The sequence below is a fragment of the Zea mays genome, chromosome 4 (assembly GCF_902167145.1).
Source record: "Zea mays cultivar B73 chromosome 4, Zm-B73-REFERENCE-NAM-5.0, whole genome shotgun sequence".
In the NCBI taxonomy this organism is placed as follows: Eukaryota; Viridiplantae; Streptophyta; class Magnoliopsida; order Poales; family Poaceae; genus Zea; species Zea mays.
In genome coordinates this window covers 153,460,458-153,487,537 of record NC_050099.1, presented here as the reverse complement: position 1 = coordinate 153,487,537, position 27,080 = coordinate 153,460,458, and the positions used below count along the sequence as shown (strand labels likewise).

The window sequence follows — 27,080 nt, the reverse complement described above, 5'->3', positions numbered from 1 at the left end:
ATTATGTTTTGAAAATTGAAATCCTTTTCCTCCGAAGTATCTTCAGCGATATCCTTCTCTTTTCCTAGCACTGTGGCCAGGGTCTCTTCGGTGGCTGCAGCAGCTTCTTCCGCGGCCATATTCAAAAGTATTTTATCAATATCAGAAAATGTGCCCTCTAGATTTTTATCTTCGGCAGTTATAGCTTCGGCGGGGGCAGCTTCGGTAGCTGTAGTGTCTTCGGCAGCTGGTGTTTTTGACGCCGAGGCCAGCGGTGGTGTTTCTTCAATGGCTTCAACACAGTAATAATCCTCCGCCTTTTTGGCCCAGCAGACTTTTTAGCTGCCGAAGGCTCCTCCTTCTTCTGTAAAAGCTTCGTCAGATGTGGCCCAGTGGACTTAGCTTGATAGGCAAGGATTCAGTCATTGCCTTTAAAATTTCTTCCACGTCGGCAGCTGAAGGTGTTGAAGGAGTCTCTTCTTCTATTTCAGTTGTTTTTGGCTTCGGAGCCACAACTTTCCTCTTCTTCGGAGCAGCTACCTTTGGCTCAGGGCTCGATTTTCTCCTCTTCAGAATTTCTTCATCTTCTTTTACCATTCTAGCAGCCTGTCTGCTCAGAACACTAACAATCCTTTTTCTTTTTTGCCCTTCGGCACCCTTGTTCAATCGCTCATAATCAGGATATTCGAAGTTCAGGGCATCCATCACCCGATTCAACCTTCGCTTCGGTCGGTTGCCGAAGACTGCAGTCATCAACTGATCTTCTTTTTTAGTGTAATTCTCCAAAATTTCGTTGCACATGGTTTCTATCATTTCTAACCATTCTTGACATGGCCCTTTGAACTGTTTCTCGAATTTGAACTTATAAGGTAGTCGCACAAGCTCTTTCTTCTCCTTTGTCCCCTTTAGCTTCGGCATGTTCCATTCACTCAGCGTTGGGAACACCCTATAGGCCATATATTCTTGGACTAGATCTCTGGTCCCGATCTGCTTGGCTACCACCCAGAATTCTGCCACAGCTTGTTGGCATGGTGACCCCGGCTCCATACGGCACAGCGGCCTAGTCAGCCCAAAGCTTAAGCTCAGAGGGCTCAGTACTAGCGTCTTGAGCTTCTTCCTCTTCTTCTCATTGGTCCTCACATAAAACCACTCATTTTTCCAACCAGTTGGCCACTTGGTATGATAGCTAACCACAGGAGTCTTCGTATCTTTGTGGTAGGCGAAGTTGTAACAACCAAAGTTCTCATGAAGACCATCTTCTCGGGCCTTCGTCTGATAATGGAGCTCATGCACTCGGTAGAAGGCTTCGGCATTCAGGTCTATTCCCTGGCTTCGGAGAGCCCAGATGAAGACGCTGAGCCTAACGATAGCGTTAGGAGTCAGCTGATGAAGATAGATCTCAAAGTTTTCCAAAACTTCTACAATCATTTCGTTCAAAGGAAACCTCAATCCTGCTCTGAAGAAGCTCCTGAAAACTACCACCTCATTTTTTCCGGTGTCGGAGTGGTTTCTTCTCCGCCAAAACAAATCAGCTTCTCCGAAGTATCCTAGCTTCACCATCATAGGCATATCAGCCTCAGAAACGGTGGATTTTCCAAAGTCCATGTGACTGGATTTGGCTAGCATGAGAGTATTATAATCTTCCTCTTCTTCATCAACAACATCTTCTTCAATGTCAGCATATTCAGCTTCGGCCGCAGGTGCATCTTCCTCAGCAGCTACCTCTGTCACAACCATTCCCGATTGTTTCATCACTTCAGAGATTGGAGCAGTCTCTGTAGTTTCGGCCTCTTCTCCGTCGCGGGTCACCCTAGCGGTTGAGCGTACTCTGGCCATCAGGTGTTGAATTCCTTGTACTTCTTACAAATGTTGATGATTTTTATGGTTGTGACGAAGCTTCCTTATGACGAAGCTAGTTCAAAACGATGCTTTGCTTGAGAATGCGATGGGAAAGCTTCGGCTATGGTTAAATTTTTCAGCAGCACAACAGTGCAATGGCAATGAATGCTGTGATAACTTCACACCTACCTGTCTGTTTATATAGTGCTGCAGGTGTGAAGGTGAATCGTCAAGTCGCCCGTACCCGCTCAACAGTCACCCGCACTCACTGAATGGTGGACCACGGTGCGCGCAAGATGAATCTGCAGATCGTGCATACCCATTGCATGGTGGGACCACCCCGTGCTCGGATTATTTTAATTGTTTCTCGGCAACGAGCTCAGGGAAGGTGTTCTTCGGACCTTCGGTATTCCGAAGCCTAGGACAATTTTTCACGGATCAAACTCGTTACGAAAAACGATCTAGCACCGCGAAGGGGCTACTGTTGGGGGTCTGCTTCGTAGCCGAAGGTCCTGTAAGAAGAAACACCTTCGGAAGATCAGCACGAAAATAATGCCGAAGCTACCTTACAGGGAACTTCGGTATAACGACATGCCAAAGACAAAGGGTTGCACGGACTTAAAGATGAAAAGACAGATTGACCCATGATAGTTTGTGTCATGAATGTAATCAATTGTAGAGGGTAAAAATGTAATTTCACACAGGCTGCGCCCTGTGCCTATAAATAGATGAACAGTACCCCCGTATTGTTCACGCTGATTTGTATTCGCTGGTGCATTACGCTTGTACTATCTCATTCTGTCAAGCCGAAGGTACAAATATAATTTTGCATTATTTCTGTTTATTCATGATAATATAATAGAAGATGAGTTAATAATGTTACATAATCATTCATATTATTTTTTTATGTTTTACATGCTTCTTCTTTTATTAATGTATACTGTGATAATGAAGGTATGTCCTTCATGACCTTCGTCTGAAGATCATTATATCCTAAGGGAAATAATGCTTCAAAGGACGAAGGGTCTTAACCTTTAATATTTTGTGTTGCCTTGTTCTTAATTCATAGCATTTGAGAACAAGTCTCCAACACTTACCTAATGATTCATAAAATATTTCGGTGTTGCTTTGTGAGAAGGTTTAGAATTCATAGATATAACTTAATTATTGTTGGTACTTAATTGCTTGTAGATGAATTTATATAAGGGCTAGTTTAGGAACAACATTTTTTCAACGAATTTTAATTTTCCCAATGAAAAATGAACTAATTTCCCTTGTAAAAATAAAAATCTCTTGAGAAAATGGGTTCCCAATCTAGCCCTAAAAGTGTATAAAAATTTGCGGGTGAACTGAAACCCACCCAAAATCTGACAGATTCATGTGTGGGTTTTAATGCACGCGCGGGTACAATCACAAACAGGTTTATGTAGACTTCACAGATACGATTGCGATCGAAGACAGGTTTTTATCCAACCCAATCCAAACCCTAAAATACTTTTGACCTTTTAGCTTTATGAGAAGAAGCAGGTTTCGAAATCCAATAAAAAAACGAGCCTAAACATCAGAGTTCATGTCTTATCATTTTTTTAGCCACGCGGTCATTACTGGGAACATTATTGCGGCCTTTCATTACAGCAGATTGTTCACATTCGACACGAACACAGCTGAGAGCTGAAACTATAAAAGGTCATGTTTGTTTCCTTTTATTTTAAGGAATTAAAATCTTACTAATAAAATAGTTCATTTTTTTAGAATATGACATTCCACCACTTTTCAAAATTATCATATAAGGCTATCTCAAATTTATAGGGTGAGAGATGAAAATCGATTTTATAGATTTACATGCTATTTTTCCGATGCACAACTTACAGCACTCTTCTACTTGATTCACTATAACATAAACGTAGTATATAACTATCTCTCATATGATTTAGAATAATATACAAATATATTACATATATAAATATACGAACTTAATTAGTTTTCTCTAAATCGTATTTATTAAAATAGAATTCAATTTCAACAAAACAAGCGGGTCTAATAGGAATGTGAAAATTATCGGTGTTCTGAGGTGTAAAGCTGGATCCCATTAAGAACTGTATAAACATCGTCATACAATACAAAAATGATATATCGTGTAATTCGCCTCTGATCTAATCCAACAGCTCTAGTAGGTGCATCAAACAAAAACAACACATCAAAGATCAAACCAATCTACAGAAATGGTTGATGAAGCACGGGTGCAAACAAACTCCTACTGGATACTTATAGGGTTCATTTCGGCTCCATGCGGGCTTAGTAACGGATAATATCACTCAAGATGCTAAAGAAATGGTTGATATCTATCTTCTCTCCGGCATAAATCGCTTCAGCACTTCCTCCGGTTGGCCCCTGAGCAGCCATCTCAACAAGTGTGTACAACTTCTTGATTGGCATCTGCAAATACACAAGCACTGTAAGGATTTGATCGTTCGGGTTTCTGCTGCTAGGTTAACAAGAAAAGATTACATCGTCCAGTGCTTCTGCTGCTGCGTCAAGATCTCCGTCATCGAACACATCAAGATGATGCAATACCTGCAGAGAAACCACAAAGTGTGAGCAGTGAAGGAAGAAACACCTAACGAATCCAAGGCACAAACTTCTAAACAACAATTGTAGAGAGAACCCATAAACATCACGATTGTATTACAAAGCATCACTGCCACGGTGCAACCATATCTTGCAACTGCCACAGTACGTAGCATTTCAACTACCGAGAAACAAAATCCAGTATGATATTCCTCTCACCTTTTTGGCATCCTCCTTTTTCAGTTTGGGAACATGGTAGGTCACAGAGAACACGTCACACATTCCAACAGATTCTAGGAAGCCAACCTCGCTTGTTGTTCCAACGACAAGCAAGTTTTTTCCCTGCAAAATATGAAGAGGTGAGCAAGTCAAATGAAAACATGCAAGTGGTGAAATAATAACCAAGTATGGAGCTCAAGGATAATGCTGGGCGATTATGCAAACCTTAGGAGGAACTCTCTTGAGGAGGACCAGAAGAGTTTGTGAGATCAAGTTTGAAAAACGTGGTCCGATGGCTACATACTCCAGTAACCTACAAAATCATACAAGAATACTAAAACAGAGCGAAATGAGATGCATAAAGTTTTGCATGGCAGCCTGTTCACTTCTAGAATCAAGGGCTCAAGCACCTTTCGATATCATCAAGAATTATCATGCTGAACTGAGACTTGTATGCGTCCTCAAAAACCTGTATTTTTACAACAAGACACAAACTCAGTATAGCGTGAGATCACACCAAAAAAAACCCCGATAGCAGTGTCATAGATTCTTCTATCTTCCATATACTTGTATTAACTATTGAATAGGCTACCCTAAATGTTATATATAGAAAATCACTGACCTTGCAAATCTGTGCGCATTTGCTGCTTTCACTGAAACCAATCATTGTTTCTGCTGATATCTATTGTGGAAAGCACAATTCAGAAATTTAGTCCTATACCTTGCTATAGAGTAAGTAGGAAAACTGAAAAGAAAGGAAACTCACAATTTTCACATATGCAAAATCACTGTCAATGCCAACACTTGCTGCCATAGCCGTTTTCCCACTAAAGCAGTAAACCTGGAGTAAGTTTCCAGCAAAGTTTTTAAATACATGGATGTTCTTTAACCTTTAGATACTGTACCTTCCAGCAGGACCTTCCAATAGGCAAGTCACGAGTGGGCTACCTTTGCTAACTTTAACTTGCTCTACGAGGAGCATAGCTCTTTGATAAATGTGCTTATGTGCCTTGCCACAATCAACAATACCACGCAATCTGCGTATTTCCACATAAACATGGTGTCAAATATAAAATCAGATTATTTGTTCTATTAAACATGGAAGCCAACAGTATGTATTAACAAGATACACAGGAAACTAAATACAAAAGCACACATATGTGCAAAATAGCATTCATAAGTAAATAATTCTCACATGCTGAGTAGCTGAAAATGCTATCACATGCAATATGTTCAAGTCAAGTTGTGCATGACATAACATAAAAAAATGAGAGCTTCCTACTAAGCTAGCTAATAGATTGAGAGAAACCATGAAGTCAAACATATTTAATGTAAGTGCATAAAAGCATGCTTGATAGAACATAGAGAGGACAGAGGAGACCTAAATCAACACACACAAAATACAATGGGAGAAGTGCTAGATCCCTGAACTGCATATTTGTGGGGGAAAAGGAGAGTGGATCCCAGCAATGCTCTAAAAAGAATACAATCATCGCATTTGTCATACGTACAAATGTCATTTTGCTAAAATAATGTTCAAGATATTACAGAACAAACCTGCATCTTTCGAGATCATCGGTGGAAGCACCAAATGCAGGGGTAATTTCATGAAGTGCATTCACAAAATCATCCATGGTAACCTTGATGCTTTCCTCATCCAAAGGTTTAGTGAGGTCATCCATGGTTATCTGCCGGTTCAAAGCAAATGAGACAGCACTTTTGACAACACCTTCCAACTCTGCTCCACTGTAGTTCTTTGTCCGCGCAGCTTTGTTAAGAAACTCAGTTGTCATTTGATACATAAAGAATTTCCAAAGGTAAAACTGAGTGCTAATGTGCATAAGTAATGTTATTGCTGAACTGGCACAATCATGTGTGGTTGTGTGCAGCTGCTGTTTGCTGGCACTTTTCACATGGGTGAGGAGGGAATCTGGTTTTGGGTTGCTAAGCTTTCCCTTGATCCTTGCCTTAGGGTGCCTATTTATAGTACATGGGTGGTCAGTTTGATAACCGACACGATTCGTTACACAAGAAAAACCTACTCCTAACATTTGCTGCTAGACAACTTCAAATGTCTGCTGCTATTATCTGTCATTCAGCATACCTAGTAAGCCAAAGAAAAACGAAAGAATGCCTACTATTCAGTAATCAGTACAATGCAAGGATTACAACAGTAAATCTTTCAAAGCAAAATTTCCAAAATATTACAATTTAATCAATAGAACTAGCATGATTCAGCCAGAGCTAACTTAGTTAGGGGTCCATGCTATGAAAAATAATGGAAACCTTTGCTATAAATGCAATGCCTGAAAGTATATCAATTTGCCAAAAAAAAAGAGAGGCAGACCTAGCTCCTGAAGATTAATATCTGGAGACAGGAAAGAATTCTCCTTCATCTTATTTGTATGAATTTGAAGGATTTGCAAACGACCATTTTCATCAGGCAGGTTTATCTCAATGTGTACTTCCAATCGTCCAGGTCTGCAACAGATTACCAAAGGACAATGAACTTATGCAAATAGAAAACAAAAGAATTGTAGTCAGGTGCAAAATTCCAAAATCAATTTACATCAACCTCTTTGAATTGTCACACCTGAGCGATTAAAACTAGTTTGATTTCATTAATAGACAGATTTAATATATCTATGTCTCATTAGCCAACTCCATCTTTTCAATATGACACATTTCAGGATATTGGGCCAGTTTGGATAGAAATGTTCTTTTTTGGAGATTTGTAAAAGTATTAGGGTTTTGCAAATATAGTATTGGAAAGCTAAAAGGTGTGTACATGCAAAAAAACATGTAGTTTTGAAAACCATAGAACTCCTTGTCCTTGCTAAAACTGCAGTACCTTGGTGTTTTTGAAACACCACTCAGGACGTCTTTTATCAAAACAGTGATTTGAACACCTCTGGTTTGTAAAATTATGGTTTCTTCGTAGTTCATACCGCATTTTTCAGCACCGCCCACAGAGACCCTTAGTCACTAAACTGCTGACGTCACCAGATAACTAGCAAAATGAACCGAAGAGAAACAGAACTTACCTCAATAAAGCTTCATCAAGCAAATCTTTACGATTCGTCATTCCAATAAGCAATACATTATTCAACGCCTCAACACCATCTATCTAAAGGGTAAATAATGATCAGAACTCAGTGCCATATAAATGCATACAAAAAATAGAACAGATTCTACAAGAACACACCTTTGTAAGCAGCTGGTTTACAATGCTATCATGTACACCTGTACCATCACGGGTAGATCCTCTAGACTGCATTATAAGATTTTCCATTTAGGCTAGCCGGACTATTGTTTTAAATAAAATCCGTAAGTAATCAAATTATACACAGTATAGTGGTGCATGCAATAGACAGTTGCAATTTACAGAAGACCTAGAATAGATGCAGGAGCTTAGCATGGGATTTAAGTATAACTAAAGAAATGTTTAGGGACAGTATATCGTAGATTCATAGGTAATAGGTTTCAGTTTCACGTAAACACAGGTATCCAGAAAAACCAATGCCTTTTAAAACTAGGTAATTTTGCCAGTGCCTTTCCTATAATACATGATCACCCACTGTAGCAACACATTTAAGAGGATAGTTCATGTAGCAGTTATAACGATTTTTTTTTGAATGAAACAATTCTGGGGGATAAAAAGCACAGTACCCTGGGAGACTGCACTGGAATCTAAACCGGAAAGAACATCATGCACTTATCTAGTGAATTATTGACAGTTATCTTTTATTGTTTTCAAGTCAGACGACTTGTTGGTCGTTCTGGCTTACCCACTTGGACGATTAATTGCGATTGGTCCAAACCGACTTGGATAATTAATCGCGACTAATCACGATTAATCAGGCAACTTGAAAACAGTTCTTTTATCTATCACCTTGTATTTGAGAAATCTGGCATCTTGCTAAAGCTATAGGCAAATGAAAATAGTACAACACACATGATGACATAAGCATAAAGGAAAATTAATTTCACCTTGCAGATGGCATCAATTTCATCGAATATGATAACATGGAGGTCACTCTGATCACCTGTGTCAGAAAGGAGGTAAAAAAATGAAGTGTTTAACAGGTTTCAATCCACAGAAATATGGGAACATTTTACCTCATGAGGGAACATACCTCGTGTTCTCTGCTCATTTTCAGCATCAGCAAACAAATCTCTCACATTCTTCTCAGTTTCTCCAACAAACTTGCTCAGAACTTCAGGTCCATTCACAATCTGAGATTGGAAAAAAGGATGACATGTAAAAGACTAATCTGACAAAAATCTAGCATTATAAGTAGAAGAAGAAGATAATATCTGTGGAATCAATGCACTGCACAGGTTTTACAAACCCTCTTACATCTATTAATTTTGAAGGATGTGCAACATGGCTAACCTACATTTCACCCTGTAGCTAAATTTTCTAGTTCTGCTTCTGCATTATTGTGTCCGTTTTCACAGATCATATAAGTACAGACCACTGGTTAATTGTGCTCCATTCAAGTATATTATCATCAATAGTACACAAAAACTTATCAGCACAATACGGACTACAACTACATTTACAGCTTTTTGTTGAATTAGTATTTACAATAACAACACTGAGAGTACCCAAAAAGTGCTAAGTTTTGATTTACTAACAATACAGCAAACAAGAAACTTCCTCAATCCAACTTTTATCTGATGTTCATATACAGTAAAATGTCCTTCATAATACTTATAAAATGAATGACAACATTCATCACACAAATGGTTAGGTAAATGACAAATTTGTACTCTGTGCTCATTAAGAAAATTCATACCTTGGGATCTTTTCCATTCAGTAACTTTCCAATTTGTCTGGCCATTAGAGTCTTGCCAGTACCAGGAGGTCCATATAGCAATATACCCTTAACATGTTTGATGCCCAACCTATAGTACTAGACCGTTAGCAAAAGATCCTGATTACAACAGTACAAAAAGTAGTTAAGCAGGTACCATACTTACTTACTGACAACATGAGGCGGAAAGACTCTTGAAGCGAATGCCCTACGAAATATGTCAGTGAATTCAGCGCTTAATCCACCTATACCCAATTTTTCCAGGTTAAACTCTTTATGTTTGAAAAGCTTGCTGCTAGCAGCTTCCTTTTGGTTGATCACCTACAGTACAAAAACAGGATATTGGAGTATGTTACAATTTATAAATAATGCTTCTGCCACATTTGCAGTTAAAACGAATGATAATAACAATATAGGGGGCGTTTGAGATTACCTTAATTCCTGAATTAGGAGCAGCCTCAAATATGATGTATGTATCACTGGACAAGAATCCTCTATCCAATGGTGTAGAACTCTCTTGACCCTCTAGCAAAGCTTGATTGACGGTGAATACATAGTTTGTTCCATAAAATTCAAATGGCACCCTTTGCCCTGAGGTCATGACCTGCAACGTGTAAACAACCCCAGGGGACCAACTTATCGGGCACATAAGTACCAATAATAAAACTACAGCCATTGATAATCCAATAATGCACTAGTGGCATCTCATGAATAGCATACACTTTAAAGCTAACCAAGCAAAAAAGGGCCCTACTCAAAGAATTTAAGTAACCGATAGTCTCGTACCTGATTCAGAAACCTCTTACGGAGTTGTTGGGCAAGCACAACAGCATCCAGCTGATAAGCCAAGACAATGAATATCAGATGACACTGATCAATCATCAAGCACTAGTAGGATCTGCATCATAAACAGTCATAGCGTACCTCGTCATTTCGGTTGGCTCTTGCCTTGGCATAATCTAGATCTAAAGTGAGCAAAGCCAACTTGAAATCATCAGGGGGGACAAAACTGGACAAAAATATATATATTGCAAATAATAAGGCAACACAGCATCATAAGGATATTCATTCAGTGGACAGTTAAACTTCCAACCTGCTAACAGTAACAGAATCCCCAGCTGAAACCTTTGCCTGCCGACGCTGAATAGCATTCAAGGCAATGCGTCCACTTGCAACAGCATTGTGGTCAGTGGATATACGTTAAGGATCAAACGTAAGAGAAAGGTTAAAAAAACTTAGGAAAGACAATACATGATATTATCAAATCTGCATAGGATTCAGCTGTTCACAAAGTTGAAACAATGTTATGTTATTTTAAAACAACTAGATTTCTAGGCCACTACCCAACGGTCACAATGTGGTGAACCCAGTTCAAAGATCTACGACTGAGCACAACATTAGAATGATAATAGCAGTATAACACTAACATGCAAATACAATAAGGAAACAGATCATTATTCAATTATACACTCATAAAAGAATGATGGTGCATTTCGAAGTTAATTCATCATTCAAGGCTTTTACACTGCAACTAAATGTCATAAAACAGATCAAACGGTTCCAGTTAACAATTACAATGCTTGCTGAGACAAATTCCACAAGGACCAAAATTTCAGTGCAATCGAATTTCCAGGTTATCACCACAAGATCGCCAAAGCTCAAATATAGTACCAGAATCAAAACATCAACGCGCGGAATTCCGTAGACCCAGGATTCAAACTGAAGCTACACCAGATCAAAGCGCCAGGCAAGCTCTCGTGCGACAGAGATCTCAGAATAAACTGTGCAGACGAGGGACTACGAGACCGTCTACAAAAGGATATCGTAGGGTGAAGACCCAGGCGTCAGCGACGAGGGCGAGCCCGTTGGGGAAGCGGCGGAGGTCAGCGGGAGAGACGTATGCGCAGTTGGTAAGGGCCAGCTCCTGGTTCGGCGTGCTGACTACCTCCATGGACGCGCCCCCGTCCCCGCCCTGATCCTGGTGATACCTTCCCGCCATGGCCGCGGCGCCGCTGCGGTGGTGAGATCTCGCTCGCAGGAGGAGATCGTAGCGGTGCGTGTGATGTCCCGCAGCTCTGATGCCTGAAGGTCGAGCACCGCCGCTGCTGGCGCCGGATCGGCCGTGCCTACCTGACCGATACGATGGGTGACAGCGTGTAGCATTAATGGGCTTTTATTTGGGCTGGACTTGAAGTATCTGCGCATCATTGTTTGGACTACAGTTGCACGTCATGGGCCAAGGCAACAGGAAGATAAAGATTGGAACAACGTGGTGTATCGGTCCTTCGGTTTTCTGGTGTCCAGCAACCGATCAAAACACCGTTTGAAGCACCAAAAATGGTGGACGGGCCGGACGATCCACCCTCCCACGATTAGATTAGTTTAGGCCATTATTCTTATCTCGTGTGTGACACGTAAAAGTTATTGGCTATCGCTTAGAAATATGTCTAGACCTCATCCTCTATAAATATAATGGGGTACGGCCGATTGAGAACCACCGAACACATTCTAATCGAACCAATTACTTTCTTTATCATTTCTGCTCTAGGAGTAGATGTAGCGTAGTTCTAATTGTAACCTTTCGCACATTCACCTTCACCCCCTATTCGACTCTACGTCGTCTAGATCCGTCTTGGGTGGTCTGGCGACCCCATGACGACCCTAGGATCTTACGCCTTCCTGGGGCAAGATCTAGTTGTCCACCTATGGTCTCTTCCTCGAATTGATCTCTTAATTCCTATGCGACTACACGTCGTCTAGGGACGTCCCGGGTGAGCTGTCGACCAGGGCGCCCTAAAATCTCTTCCCCCAGGGGGCGAGATCTAGGTTCCAGCGAGGAGGAGGAAGACCCTACACCATAGCGGACCGTCCGGGCCTGTGCGCGGACCGTCCGATGCAAAGCAAGGAAGACGTTGCTCCTGCGCTCAGGTCACGGACCGTCCGCGCCGCCACAGTGGGCACCGCCAGGTGGTACACCCTGAGTGATTGGCGCTGCCCAGATCGAGGGCCAACATACTTTTTGGCGACTCCACTGGGGACGAGGTTGCAGATCTACAAAATCAGGTTTATATGTGAAAGTCGCATAGAGGGGGTGAATAGGCAAATCTGAAATTTATAAAGTTTAAGCACAACTACAAGCCGGGGTTAGCGTTAGAAATAAAAGCGAGTCCGAAAGAGAGGGTGAAAACAAATCACAAGCAAATGAAGAGTGTGACACGATGATTTGTTTTACCGAGGTTCGGTTCTTGCAAACCTACTCCTCGTTGAGGTGGTCACAAAGACCGGGTCTCTTTCAACCCTTTTCCTCTCTCAAACGGTCACCTAGACCGAGTGAGCTTTTCTCCTCAATCAATTGGGACACTTAGTCCCCACAAGTACCACCACACAATTGGTGTCTCTTACTTTGATTACAAAGATCTTGGGAACAAGAAATGGGAAGAAAAAAGCGATCCAAGCGCAAGAGCTCAAAAGAATACGGCAAAACTCTCTCTTCTAGTCACTATTGCTTTGAGTGGAATTGGGACTTGGAGAGATTTTGATTCACTCTAATTGTGTCTTGTATTGAATGCACTAGCTCTTGTATTGAATGTGTTGGCTGAAAAACTTGGATGCCTTGAAGTGTGGTGGTTGGGGGTATTTATAGCCCCAACCACCAAAGTGGTCGTTGGTGCGCCACCGGACACTGTCCGGTGCGCCAGCCACGTCACCCAACCGTTAGGGTTCGACCATTGGAGCTCTGACAAGTGGGGCCACTGGACAGTCCAGTGGTGCACCGGACAGTCACTGTTCACTGTCTGGTGCGCCTTCTGCGCCTGCTCTGACTCTGCCCGCGCTGTCCGCGCACTGTTCACGCATTGTTCACTTTTGCAGACGACCGTTGGCGCTGTTAGCCGTTGCTCTGCTTGGCACACCGGACAGTCCGGTGCTACACCGGACAGTCCGATGAATTATAGCGGAGTGGCTCCCCAAATTCCCGAAGCTAGCGAGTTGGAGTTGATCCACCCTGGTGCACCGGACACTGTCCGGTGGTGCACCGGACAGTCCGGTGCGCCAGACCATGGCAGCCTTCGGTTGGTTTTGCTCCTTTCTATTTGAACCCTTTCTTGGACTTTTTATTGGTTTGTGTTGAACCTTTGGCACCTGTAGAACTTATAATCTAGAGCAAACTGGTTAGTCCGATTATTTGTGTTGGGCAATTCAACCACCAAAATCATTTAGGAAAAGGTTTGACCCTATTTCCCTTTCAATCTCCCCCTTTTTGTGATTGATGCCAACACAAACCAAAGCAAATATATAAGTGTAGAATTGAAATAGTTTGCATAAAGTAAGTGCAAAGGTTACCTGGAATTAAACCAATTTACATTTTTATAAGATATGCATGGATTGCTTTCTTCATTTTAACATTTTGGACCACACATGCACCACTTGTTTTGTTTTTGCAAATTTTTGTAAAATTCTTTTCAAAAATATTTTGCAAATAGTCAAAGGTATATGAATAAGATTGAAAGAAGCATTTTCAAGATTTAAACTTTTCTCCCCCTGTTTCAAATGCTTTTCCTTTGACTAAACAAAACTCCCCCTTAATGAAATTCTCCTCTTAGTGTTCAAGAGGGTTTTAGATATAAATTTTAAAAGAGATCATACCAATTTGAAATTGTATCAAAAATAAGATACCAATTGAAAAACTTCTTTAATACAAATTGAAAGACTCATTTTTGAAATTGGTGGTGGTGCGGTCCTTTTGCTTTGGGCTAATACTTTCTCCCCCTTTGGCATGAATCACCAAAAACGGATACTTGTTAGTGAAATATGAACCCTTTTCAAACTCTCTCCCCCTTTGGCAAATAATATATGAGTGAAGGATTATACCAAAGTGAAGAGCGATGCGGAGTGTCGGCGAAGGATAAATATTACAATGGAGTGGAGTGGAAGCCTTTTCTTCGCCGAAGACTCCATTTCCCTTTCAATCTATGACTTAGCATGAAATACACTTGAAAAACACATTAGTCATGGCACATGAAAGAGATATGATCAAAGGTATAAATGAGCTATGTGTGCAAGGAATCAATCAAAGTTCCTAGAATCAAGAATGTTTAGCTCAGGCCTAAGTTTGGTAAACGTTTTCTCATCTAGTGGTTTGGTAAAGATATTGGCTAATTGTTCTTTGGTGCTAACATAAGCAATCTCGATATCCCCCCTTTGTTGGTGATCCCTTAAAAAGTGATACCGAATGGCTATGTTTTTAGTGCGGCTGTGTTCAACGGGATTATCCGCCATGCGAATTGCACTCTCATTATCACATAGGAGAGGGACTTTGGTTAATTTGTAGCCATAGTCCCTAAGGGTTTGCCTCATCCAAAGCAATTACGCGCAACAATGGCCTGCGGCAATGTACTCGGCTTCGGCGGTAGAAAGAGCTACTGAATTTTGTTTCTTTGAAGCCCAAGACACCAGGGATCTTCCCAAGAACTGATAAGTCCCTGATGTGCTCTTTCTATCAATTTTACACCCTGCCCAATCAGCATCTGAATAACCTATTAGATCAAAAGTGGATCCCTTGGGGTACCAAAGACCAAACTTAGGTGTATGAACTAAATATCTCAAGATTCGTTTTACGGACCTAAGGTGAACTTCCTTAGGATTGGCTTGGAATCTTGCACACATGCATATGGAAAGCATAATATCCGGTCGAGATGCACATAAATAGAGTAAAGATCCTATCATCGACCGGTATACCTTTTGATCTATGGATTTACCTCCCGTGTCGAGGTCGAGATGCACATTGGTTCCCATGGGTGTCTTGATGGGCTTGGCATCCTTCATCCCAAACTTAGTGAGTATGTCTTGAATGTACTTCGTTTGGCTGATGAAGGTGCCCTCTTGGAGTTGCTTCACTTGAAATCCTAAGAAATACTTTAACTCCCCCATCATAGACATCTCAAATTTTTGAATCATGATCATACTAAACTCTTCACATGTAGATTTGTTAGTAGACCCAAATATGATATCATCAACATAAATTTGGCATACAAACAAATCATTTGCAATTGTTTTAGTAAAAAGAGTAGGATTGGCTTTTCCGACTTTGAAGCCATTAGCGATAAGAAAATCTCTTAGGCATTCATACCATGCTCTTGGGGCTTGCTTGAGCCCATAAAGCGCCTTAGAGAGTTTGTAAACATGATTAGGGTACTCACTATCTTCAAAGCCGGGAGGTTGCTCAACATAGACTTCCTCCTTGATTGGTCCATTGAGGAAGGCACTTTTCACGTCCATTTGATAGAGCTTAAAGCTATGGTAAGTAGCATAGGCAAGTAATATACGAATTGACTCAAGCCTAGCTACGGGTGCATAGGTTTCACCGATATCAACCTTCGACTTGTGAATATCCCATGGCCACAAGTCGGGCTTTGTTCCTTGTCACCACACCATGCTCGTCTTGCTTGTTGCGGAAAACCCACTTGGTTCCTACAACATTTTGATTAGGACGTGGAACAAGATGTCATACCTCATTCCTAGTGAAGTTGTTGAGTTCCTCTTGCATTGCCAACACCCAATCCGAATCCCTTAATGCGTCTTCCACCCTGTATGGCTCAATAGAAGACACAAAGGAGTAATGCTCACAAAAATGTGTGACACGAGATCGAGTGGTTACCCCCTTATGAATGTCACCGAGGATGGAGTTCACGGGGTGATCTCGTTGTATCGCTTGGTGGACTCTTGGGTGTGGCAGCTTTGGACCCTCATCATCTTCCTTGTCTTGATCATTGGCATCTCCCCCTTAATCATTGTCCTCCTCTTGAGGTGGCTCTTCTTGATCTTCATTTTCATCATCTTGGGCTTGATCCTCATCTTGGGTTGGTGGAGATGCTTGGTTTGAAGATGATGGTTGATCTTGTGCATGTGGAGGCTCTTCGGATTCCTTAGGACACACATCCCCAATGGACATGTTCCTTAGAGCGACGCATGGAGCCTCTTCATCATCTAGCTCATCAAGATCAACTTGCTCTACTTGAGAGCCGTTAGTCTCATGAAACACAATGTCACAAGAAACTTCAACTAGTCCAGTGGACTTGTTAAAGACTCTATATGCCCTTGTGTTTGAATCATATCCTAGTAAAAGCCTTCTACAGCCTTAGGAGCAAATTTAGATTTTCTACCTCTTTTAACAAGAATAAAACATTTGCTACCAAAGACTCTAAAATATGATACATTGGGCTTTTTACCGGTTAGGAGTTCATATGATGTCTTCTTGAGGATTCGGTGTAGGTATAGTCGGTTGATGGCGTAGCAAGCGGTGTTGATTGCTTCCGCCCAAAACCGGTCCAAAGTCTTGTACTCATCAAGCATGGTCCTCGCCATGTCAAGTAGAGTTCTATTCTTCCTCTCCACTACACCATTTTGTTGAGGTGTGTAGGGAGAAGAGAACTCATGCTTGATGCCCTCTTCCTCAAGAAAGCCTTCAATTTGAGAGTTTTTGAACTCCGTCCCATTGTCGCTTATAATCTTTTTGATCCTTAAGCCGAACTCATTTTGATCCCATCTCAAGAATCCCTTTAAGGTCTCTTGGGTTTGAGATTTTTCCTGCAAAAAGAACACCCAAGTGAAGCGAGAATAATCATCCACAATAACTAGACAGTACTTACTCCCGCCGATGCTTATGTAAGCTATCGGGCCGAATAGGTCCATGTGGAGTAGCTCAAGTGGCCTGTCAGTTGTCATGATGTTCTTGTGTGGATGATGAACACCAACTTGCTTCCCTGCTTGACATGCGCTACAAACCCTGTCTTTCTCAAAATGAACATTTGTTAGTCCCAAAATGTGCTCTCCCTTTAGAAGCTTATGAAGATTCTTCATGCCAACGTGGGCTAGTCGGCGATGCCAGAGCCAACCCATGTTAGTCTTAGCAATTAAGCAAGTATCGAGTTCAGCTCTATTAAAATCAACTAAGTATAGCTGACCCTCTAATACTCCCTTAAATGCTACTGAATCATCACTTCTTCTAAAGACAGTAACACCTATATCCATAAAAAGACAACTGTAGCCCATTTTGCATAATTGAGAAACTGAAAGCAAGTTGTAATCTAAAAAATCTACAAGAAAAACATTGGGAATAGAATGGTCAGGTGATATAGCAATTTTACCAAGTCCTTTGACCAAACCTTGATTTCCATCCCCGAATGTGATAGCTCTTTGGGGATCATGGTTTTTCTCATAGGAGGAGAACATCCTTTTCTCCCCAGTCATGTGGTTTGTGCACCCGCTATCAATTATCCAACTTGAGCCCCGGATGCATAAACCTACAAAACAAATTTAGGCCTTGTTCTTAGGTACCCAAACGGTCTTGTGTCCTTTGACATTAGAAACAAGCACCTTGGGTACCCAAACACAAGTCTTTGAACCCTTGTGTTTGCCCCCAACATATTTGGCAACTATTTTGCCTGATTTGTTAGTGAGCACATATAAAGCATCAAAAGTCTTAAATGAAATGTTATGATCATTTGATGCAATAGGAGATTTCTTTTTAGGCATTTTAACATGTGTAGAACGCCTAGAGCTAGAAGCCTCATTCTTATAAATAAAAGCATGGTGAGAAACCGAATGAGTCTTCTTAGCATGAATTCTCCTAATCTTATCCTCGGGATAACCAGCAGGATATAAAATATAGCCCTCGTTATCCTGAGGCATGGGAGCCTTGCCTTTAACAAAATTAGACAATCTTTTAGGGGCATTGAGCTTGACATTGCCTCCCTGTTGGAAGCCAATGCCATCCTTAATGCTAGGGCATCTCCCACTATAAAACATACTACGAGCAAATTTAAATTTTTCATTCTCTAATTCATGCTCGGCAATTTTAGCATCTAATTTTGCTAGATGATCATTTTGTTGTTTAATCATAGTAATGTGATCATGGATAGCATCAACATTAACATCTCTACATCTAGTGCAAATAGAGACATGACTAACAGTAGATGTAGAAGGTTTGCAAGCATTTAATTCATAAATCTTAGCATGTAAAATAGCATTCTCAACTCTAAGATTGGAAATAGAAATATTGCAAACATTTAAGTCTTTAGCTTTAGCAATTATTTTTTCATTCTCAATTTTAAGGCTAGAGAGTGGTTCATTCAACTTGTTAATTTTAGAAATCAAACTAGCATTATCATTTCTAAGACTAACAATTGAATCATCACAAACATCTAACTTCTCAACCTTAGCAATTAATTTTGCATTTTCATTTCTAAGGTTGGAGATAGTATCATGGCAAATACTTAGCTCACTAGTCAATTTTTCACATTTTTCTATCTCCTAAGCATAAGCATTTTTAACTTTAACATGCTTCTTGTTTTCTTTAATAAGGAAATCCTCTTAACTATCCAAGAGTTCATCCTTCTCATGAATAGCACTAATCAATTCATTCAATTTTTCTTTTTGTTGCATGTTTAGGTTGGCAAAAAGTGTAAGCAAATCATCCTCATCATCACTAGAGCTAGCCTCATCACTAGATGTTGCATATTTAGTAGAAGCTCTAGATTTTACCTTCTTCTTTTTGCCGTCCTTTGCCATGAGGCACTTGTGGCCGACGTTGAGAAAGAGAAGGCCTTTGGTGACGGCGATGTTGGCGGCGTCCTCGTCGGAGGAGGAGTCGGTGGAGCTCTCATCGGAGTCCCACTCCCGACAAACATGGGCATCGCCGCCCTTCTTCTTGTAGTACCTCTTCTTTTCCTTCTTTCCCCTCTTGTCGTTGCCCCTGTCACTATCACTTGATAATGAACATTTAGTGTGACGGAACCTCCCAAGTCATTAGGCCCACCTACAGTTGTCCTTGTCCAACAGACATCAGACAACCCTGTAGATGTTCCTGAATCACTTAACAAGTTCGGTATCTTCCTTCTTACCTTTCCAGGAACGTTTCACCCGTCTTGCAGACATTACAGAACATTGGAGATATAGAAATGCGGAAGCGATTACATAAACTTACATTTATTAGAAAGTAAGATCAAGTTACTTATTATAGACCAGAATTATAACACAAGTGTTGAGTAGTATTATTACAATACCAAGGGGGGCAGAAACTCCTCCCGATAAGTTCTTACATAAAAGGTTTTTATGGAGGACCATGTCCTCCCGCAGCTTCATTCTTGTTTTTCTTCATGTGGAACCACCTTGGTACAAAAGCAATAAAAATTTGCTGCTTCCTCACCTAAAAACAACGGGGGAATAAACCCTGAGTATGGAATTACTCAGCAAGTCTTACCCGACTAAAGAAAAGACTCTCAAGGGTATGCTGGTTATAAGGGAGTCAAGGTAAGGTATCTCAAGATCAAAGACTCTGTTTTGCATAAATGCTTACTAAGAGTGGATCCTTAAAAATCCAATTTTATTGTCAGGTTAGTAAAATTACCTGCGTCTAGAGTTCTTTCTACTCTAGTTCAAACACTTGTCCTACACTAGCCAGTTTCTCATCAATCCCTTCATCTTTAGTGGAATTCTACGTATAGGTCAGTGACCAAGTCTTCATAACCACGAAGGTACGGCGATCTGAATCGATTATACTCAGCTGAGGATCTCCAATCACACGACATATGTAGCACTTAACCCTTGCATATGTTAACCCGCCACCGGGGTTCTTAAGGCCAGATCAGGTTCACGCAAACCGAGAGCACAGATACACCACCGTCCAGCCTCTTGCTACGGAGGGAACACGCTACTCTCGCCACCGCTCCACGCCCATTTCGTGTTATCTTATTCTGGCCTTAGTCTGCCCGAGGCAAGGCTTACCCATGACGAGGCATGTGACCAGTTAAAGGGTCCTCGGTCATCAAGCCTACATCGACACGGTCCTTAATCGACTCAGACGGAGACACTACACCGAGACTCTCTTCTCGTGCAAGTCACCCGCCCGGTCTTGGCTTAATCATTTAAACCCAAAAGCTTGGTACCTGGCAGAGGTACATCTTTTCTGATGTTGAACCCATCACGGCCATGATGAATCCACCATCAAGTTTTATTTTCAAAAATATCCCTCCCACTTTACCAATCATCTTTTATAAAACAAAACCTTTTGTTTTGCTAGAGCAATACTAAGCATAGTAAAAACCTTTTGTAAAATAGGGTATCAAGGAAGGTGATCAAGATCAAGGAAGGTAATGTAGGAAATGTTTAGCAATCAACTCCTATTACTTAATGCAGCAAGCAAGTGAGAAAGATTTAAAAACATCAAGGAAGGTGGCAAATGCACCGGGGCTTGCCTTCGTTAGTAGGTGAGTCAGGCTCGGGCCCGCAGATGTCAAAGTAGAGACAAGTCCCTGCCTGAGATTCCAAAGGTGGTGGTGTCTTCTCTTCGGTCACTTCAATCTCTTCTTCGTTTTCTAAACATAACCATATATATGTATATAAGAATGAATACCATGTAATGCTTATGAGAGTGCAACGATCATAAGAATTTATTATTTAAGGTCTTGAATACAATTTTCCTTCACGGAACTCCGAGAACTTAGGGTTTCCGGAGTTAGTAAAGGAGTTCAAAGGGCAGGGGTGGGGGTTTTGGGTTCTAAGTAACAAACAAGGTCTAAATCAAACCAAACTCTGCCCAAGGCTTCTAAATAATATGTAGAACTCATATAAAAAGTTTGGGCATTTTTGGAATTACCCTTTGTTTTCTAAAATTCCAAAACTAATGTTTTAAACTATTTTAAATGCCTCAAAATTCCTTATTTAATCTAAAAATCATGAAACTAATTTTATTAAATACTATGGAAAATAAGAAGTTTAGGAAAATTGGTTTGACAATTTTAGGATTTTTCTACAATTTTCCATAGATTTCTAAAGTCCAGAAGAAAAAGAAAAGAGAAAAGGTGCTACAGAGCTGGGCTCAAACTGGCCTGCGTCGGCCCAGTTAGGGCAGAAGTGCGTCCACGCGCGCCCACACTGCAAGTTTTGCAGAAAGGGCCCTGAGCAAACGAATAACTTGAAGTGGGGTCACAACACTGTTTCTGTGAGTCGCTGACATACTACAGAAAACCCCTCCAGGTTCTAATCCTTCGCGAGGTGAGGTCCTCGACGGCGTCGCACGCAGCCGAGCTCCAGCGAGCTGTCTGGACTGGCCGAATGGGGCAACGACTAGGGCTCCCGAGCGACTAACATGGAATTGGACCCATTCCGAACCTTTCCCCTAACCTAATTTCACTAATGACCAACTAATTAGCTCTGGCCACGGTGACCAAGAATGTTGCGGATGGATGAAGGTGTTCCCGGCGATGGGTGGTGATCCAGTTCAATTGAACGGGTTGAGGGTTTTGCGGGGTGCCTACGGATGCTAGAACAAGCAGCAGAGGGACTTGAGCTAACCTTGTAACACCCGGTTTTAAAGGACAAAGCCGGGTGCATCTCATACATGCGCCAAGAAGACAACATATATAATAACAGAGTGTATAGAGATAAATGTCATAAAACATCAGAGTATTTATTACATAGCGGAAGACTTATTACAAAATAAAGGTGTAAACATAAAACGAACTAAGGATCGTTGGCGCCAATGTCGACTGGGAAAACGCCACCTAGATCAGATCATACTCTTCGATACATGACTCCACTTGAAACCACCTGTTCTTCTCCTGTGGGGGGGGGGTGTGAGACAGCAAGGGTGAGCTCACACATGATCATAGCTCAACAAGTTGTGGGGAACCAGTGGGCATAAACTCACAAAGGTGTGAGTTCATGTGATGTGTAAGGCTTATTCAATGACAGGGGTTAAAGCTGAGCATTGCTTTTAAGTAGTTGGTCAAAATTTTATTAGCAATTACTAAGTGTAAGTAAATACCAAACCATAAGTAAAGTAATAGAACAGAATTAATAACAAACCCATGCAATGCAAATGACAAAATTGAATTTAAGTTCCATAATTTAAACATCAGAGAGTCCTGAGTTGCTCATGACCGCGAGCACGACTAGTATACCAGTTTTACACTCTGCAGAGGTTGTACCCTTTACCCACAAGTCGTGTATCCCATGTCGCCAGGGTTTGCAAGGCCCTTAGACACTACCGAGGTGAATGGCTAGGGATCCACTACGAGGCCTTTACAAAGTTCCACTAGCTTCCGAAAACCCGCTATAGTTTACAGGAAGTTCCAATGCAGGGTTCCTGGCTGACTGCCATCCCAGCAAAATCAACCAGGGACCTCCCTACACTGACCACTCCCCTACTGCCCTTGCTCCTTTCGGGTAAGGTAGTCTTCGACTAGCTTTCCTAATTAATCAGCCAAGGGCGTCCCATTAAACCCTTGTGGTGGCACGTGTTACTCAAGTTAAGCTCTATGTTCCAATTAACATTAATGATCTCAACATGAACATAAATAGAATAACAAAAAGAATTGGAACATAGAGGTAATAAATGATTATCCCAAAACCATGTAAAGCAATAGCAAACTACCCAAGTGAATCAGGGGTAAACAAGGTAATGAGATAAACAATCTAGGGTGACCTATTGGGTCCCATCAAAATTAACCTATGCATGGATAAGTGATATTAAAGAACATTATTGGGTACAAAGTGGTCAAGGGCACAACTTGCCTTCAATGAGTTCCTGCTCAGCTACTTCAACCTGCTGCTCACCAGGATCTTCGGTCACGGGCTCTTCTACTCGCCACAATACAAACAAGCACAGAGCATATAGAGAAATTAACATTACACCAAACATATAAATACAATACACAGTAATATTCTACATAATAAAATAAAATCCTAGGAACAGGAATCATAATTTTTGGAGTTATAGAATTTAAGTTATGAATTTTCAAAGGTTTTATGTGTTTAAAATAGGATTAAGTGTGGGATAAATTTTCTTACTGTGGTTATGATAAAACAGAGGCTCTAAGTGATAGATAATAAAATTACAAAAATTTAGAAAGTGGAATGGAGTGATTTGGAGCAAGTATGAATTTTCTATGAATTTATTAAGTTCTAGTAGCTATTTTCATAATAAAAATCCATTTTCTATTTCATTTATTTCATTTAAACAGTCTCTGGACTGGGCCACCATTTCTGAGAACAGTAGGGGCCCAGGCGCAAAAGATCCTAAGACTCAGAACACTATGCAGTAGGACGGCGGGTTGATTCAAACATTTTCCAGGGTCTCTTTTGCAACTATGGCTCGGTGAAGGGGTACGGTGCGCGGACGGACGTCCGATCAAGTGTTGACGGCCCAGATTAGAACCGAAGGGGTACGGGACAGTGACCGTGAGATCACAGATCGACGGCAGAGGTTTTAAAGAGGTAAGGAGGGTTCTGGACCGCCCGATTAGAGATTCACGGCCCAGATCGGCCCCGGCCGAAGGGGTATCCTATTTCTAATCGTAGCCGCACATCCTAAGATGGACGCCCCCGAGGGCATCTTCCCACCCGGTCACGCGCGACGGCGGCGCACGCGTTCCCCCACGGCGGAGGCCATGGCCAGCCCACACCGTTCGCCGATCTCGGGCCCGAAACACAAATCCGAGGTGTGATATACGTAGGTAAGACATAGGGGAACTGGATGAGGGCACCTTACCCGAGGATTAGGTCGCGAGAGACACCCGCCCATGGAGAAGGTGGATGACGGAGCGGAGGTCCACTCCGATGAGAAATTCCGGTGATGTGCGAATCGCCCCGGCGCAGGCGAATCCCGGGTGCGCTACCACGGTCAATTGTCCACGCCAAGAGCGCCTTCCCCGAGGTTGAACCGGCCGCAGGGCGAAGATGGTGAGCGGCGGCCGCTCCTCTCTTCTCTCTCGCGGTTAGTAAGCTTGCACGGCGGCGGGTCTGCGAGTCGTGGCAAGGCTCTCGTTCTGGCAATGAGGGTCTGTGGGAGGTTCCAATTTGTAGCTGCCGGGACCCAGGGCTCCTCAACCGATTCCACGATTTGCGTCAGGGACCCACGGTCGAGTTTGTCCGAGCGGCGCGGCGAAGATAGGGGAGGGGTAGAGCTGACGTGCGGGACCCACGTGGAGGTAAGACCGCATTTGCGTACTGCGTGTGGTGGGTGGCTGACAGCATGGGCCCGCGTGTCATCGGTGGGCGAAGGGAGCGGGGAGTCTGACGGGGTGGCCATCTCGTCAGTTGCGAGCGCGCAGGTGCGGGTATTGGGCCGCACAGAGAAAGCTAGTGGGCCGACTCCTGTGCATTGAGCCCAAGACCACGTTTTCTATTTTTCTTTCTCTTTTCTTTTTCCTGTTTTGTTTTCTTTTTATTCTTTCAAACTTAAACTTCCCTTTCCAACTCAAACTTCATGATAAATTTGTTCTCTCATTAAAGACTCATCTTGGACATGGTATGAATAAATTTGTCTAAGTTTGGTATTTATTTCATGGTAAGTAGTGCTTTCTTTCTCAAATTTTAGAGTATCTTTTTCTTAATTTCCCATTTGGGTATTAATGTGATTCTTCTCTCATTGTTTTATGTTGTCCTAGAATGCACACCACAAAAATAATATCCAGCATGATGCATAATTTCAATGGCATATATTCTTTTATTAAGTATTTGTTTTTGAATATGGTGTTCACATGGGATGATGTATAAAGGTTATACCCACATCAGGAGAAATTGTTTCTCTATTGATATTATTTCTAACAAATTACAGAGTGGGTGTTACAAATCCTACCCCCCTTAAAAATAATCTCGTCCTCGAGATTTAAGAAGAACTAGAGAAAAGGTGGGGAAAATCTATACGAAGCTCTTCTTCTCTTTCCCAAGTTGCTTCATCTTCACCGTGGTGACTCCATTGTACTTTACACATCTTTATCACCTTATTTCTCGTAACCCGAGTCAAAGTATCCAAAATCTTGATCGGGTACTCCGTGTAAGTCAAATCACCCTGAACACTGAGCTCTTCCATCGGTAACTGTTCCTCAGGGACACAGAGACACTTCTTTAGTTGAGATACGTGGAACACGTTATGCACATCCGATAGACTATCCGGTAACTCGAGTTGGTATGCCATCTCCCCTACTCGCCTAAAGATCAAGAATGGTCCAATATAGCGAGGGGACAATTTGCCCTTAACTTTGAATCTCCTCATTCCATGAAGTGGTGACACCTTGAGATACACGTAATCTCCTTCTTCAAATTCCAGTGGCCTCCTTCTATTATCAGCATAACTCTTTTGCCTGGTTTGAGCCACCCTCAAATTCTCTCGAATTATACGAACTTGTTCTTCTGCTTCTTGAATCAATTCAGGCCCAAAGAATTGTCTTTCTCCAGTCTGATCCCAATACAAAGGAGTCCTGCACTTCCTCCCGTATAAAGCTTCAAAAGGTGACATTTTCAGACTGGCCTGATAGCTATTATTATATGAGAATTCAGCATAAGGTAGACTTTTATCCCAACTTCCTCCATGCTGAAGGGCACATGCTCTCAACATATCCTCCAATACTTGATTAGTCCTTTCAGTCTGTCCATCAGTCTGAGGGTGATAAGCCGTACTAAAATTCAACTTTGTACTCATGTTCTCATGAAAGCTTCTCCAAAACCTTGAGGTGAACTGTGAACCTCGATCCGACACGATCTTCTTTGGTACTCCATGCAAACACACAATCCGAGTCATATATAACTCTGCTAGTTGAGAACCTTTATAAGTAGTCTTGACAGGAATGAAGTGAGCCACTTTAGTCAATCTATCCACAATCACCCATATAGCATCATATCCTTTCTGGGTGCGAGGCAATCCAGTAATAAAATCCATACCAATCTCTTCCCACTTCCACTCGGGTATCTTCAGTGGATGCAGTAGTCCAGCTGGCCTCTGGTGTTCAGCCTTAACTCTTTGACATACATCGCACATAGCCACATGTGCAGCTACATCTCTTTTCAATCCATACCACCAATACTTCCGCTTCAAATCCTGATACATCTTGGTACTACCAGGATGAATAGAGTAATCCGAGTCATGGGCCTCTTTCAATATAGTCTCTCGAAGGCTTTTAATATCAGGAACACACATCCTGTCCTTGAACCATACGGTGCCATGCTCATCTTCCGTAAATTCCGGGACTCGACCCTCAGTAATCAGATCCTTAATCTCTTTTATTTTAGCATCACCAATTTGTCCTTTGCGGATCTCTTGCTCCAAAGTAGGTTCCACATCAATAGTAACTCCTTCAGTATGAGCGACTATCCCCAGGTTAAGTCTCCTGAAATCCTCAACAATCTCATCGGGTAACTGGGCAACAATAGCTGAATGAACATGCTCCTTGCGACTCAAGGCATCTGCAACCAAATTTGCCTTGTCCGGGTGATAGTGAATCTCCAAATCATAATCCTTAATAAGCTCCAACCAACGGCGTTGCCTAAGGTTGAGATCCTTCTGGGTGAATATATACTTCAGACTCTTATGATCCGTATATACTTGGCACTTAGTCCCCATAATGTAGTGTCTCCAAATCTTAAGTGCATGCACAACTGCTGCTAGTTCCAAGTCATGAGTGGGGTAGTTCAGTTCATGCTTCCGCAACTGACGAGATGCATAGGCAATCACATGTCCTTCTTGCATAAGCACACATCCAAGTCCTTGGCCACATGCATCACAATAAATGTCAAATCCCTTCTGTAGGTCTGGCATAACCAATACTGGTGGCGACATCAACCTCTTCTTCAATAGATCAAAGCTGTCTTGACACTTCT

At 41.8% G+C, this 27,080-nt stretch overlaps 1 protein-coding gene across 4 annotated transcripts; it reads right to left on the bottom strand.

Moving 5' to 3' along the window:
- Positions 1-3,856: 3,856 nt before the first annotated feature.
- On the bottom strand, positions 3,857-11,584 carry LOC100193565 (Vesicle-fusing ATPase). 4 transcript variants are annotated; one of them, XR_002268582.3, is made up of 21 exons: positions 11,249-11,575; positions 10,519-10,614; positions 10,350-10,434; positions 10,212-10,262; positions 9,859-10,029; positions 9,592-9,746; positions 9,408-9,516; positions 8,742-8,841; positions 8,596-8,651; positions 7,811-7,876; positions 7,650-7,732; positions 6,953-7,086; positions 6,163-6,373; positions 5,511-5,642; positions 5,372-5,432; positions 5,228-5,287; positions 5,016-5,074; positions 4,831-4,939; positions 4,606-4,728; positions 4,327-4,392; positions 3,879-4,254 (listed from the first exon to the last, which is right to left on the bottom strand). XR_002268582.3 is itself a non-coding variant. In NM_001358831.1 (21 exons), exons 1-21 carry the CDS (start codon positions 11,422-11,424, stop codon positions 4,114-4,116), a joined length of 2,223 nt encoding a protein of 740 aa, NP_001345760.1. In that variant the 5' UTR covers positions 11,425-11,517; the 3' UTR covers positions 3,887-4,113. The 4 variants fall into 4 exon arrangements, 3 of the variants coding, with proteins under 3 accessions (XP_008676564.1, NP_001345760.1, XP_008676565.1); NM_001358831.1 differs by having other exon boundaries at positions 3,887-4,254; positions 4,831-4,918; positions 11,249-11,517; XM_008678342.4 differs by lacking the exon at positions 10,350-10,434 and having other exon boundaries at positions 3,857-4,254; positions 4,831-4,918; positions 10,212-10,323; positions 11,249-11,584.
- Positions 11,585-27,080: the final 15,496 nt, after the last annotated feature.

Bases quoted from the DNA above. Each gene is read 5' to 3' on its own strand.
- LOC100193565 (NM_001358831.1), bottom strand. From the start codon at position 11,424: ATGGCGGGAAGGTATCACCAGGATCAGGGCGGGGACGGGGGCGCGTCC. The intron at 5,075-5,227 runs GTCAGTGATTTT...GTAAAAATACAG, and splicing joins AATGCGCACAGATTTGCAAG to GTTTTTGAGGACGCATACAA. The intron at 4,729-4,830 runs GTTTGCATAATC...CATATTTTGCAG, and splicing joins TCAAGAGAGTTCCTCCTAAG to GGAAAAAACTTGCTTGTCGT.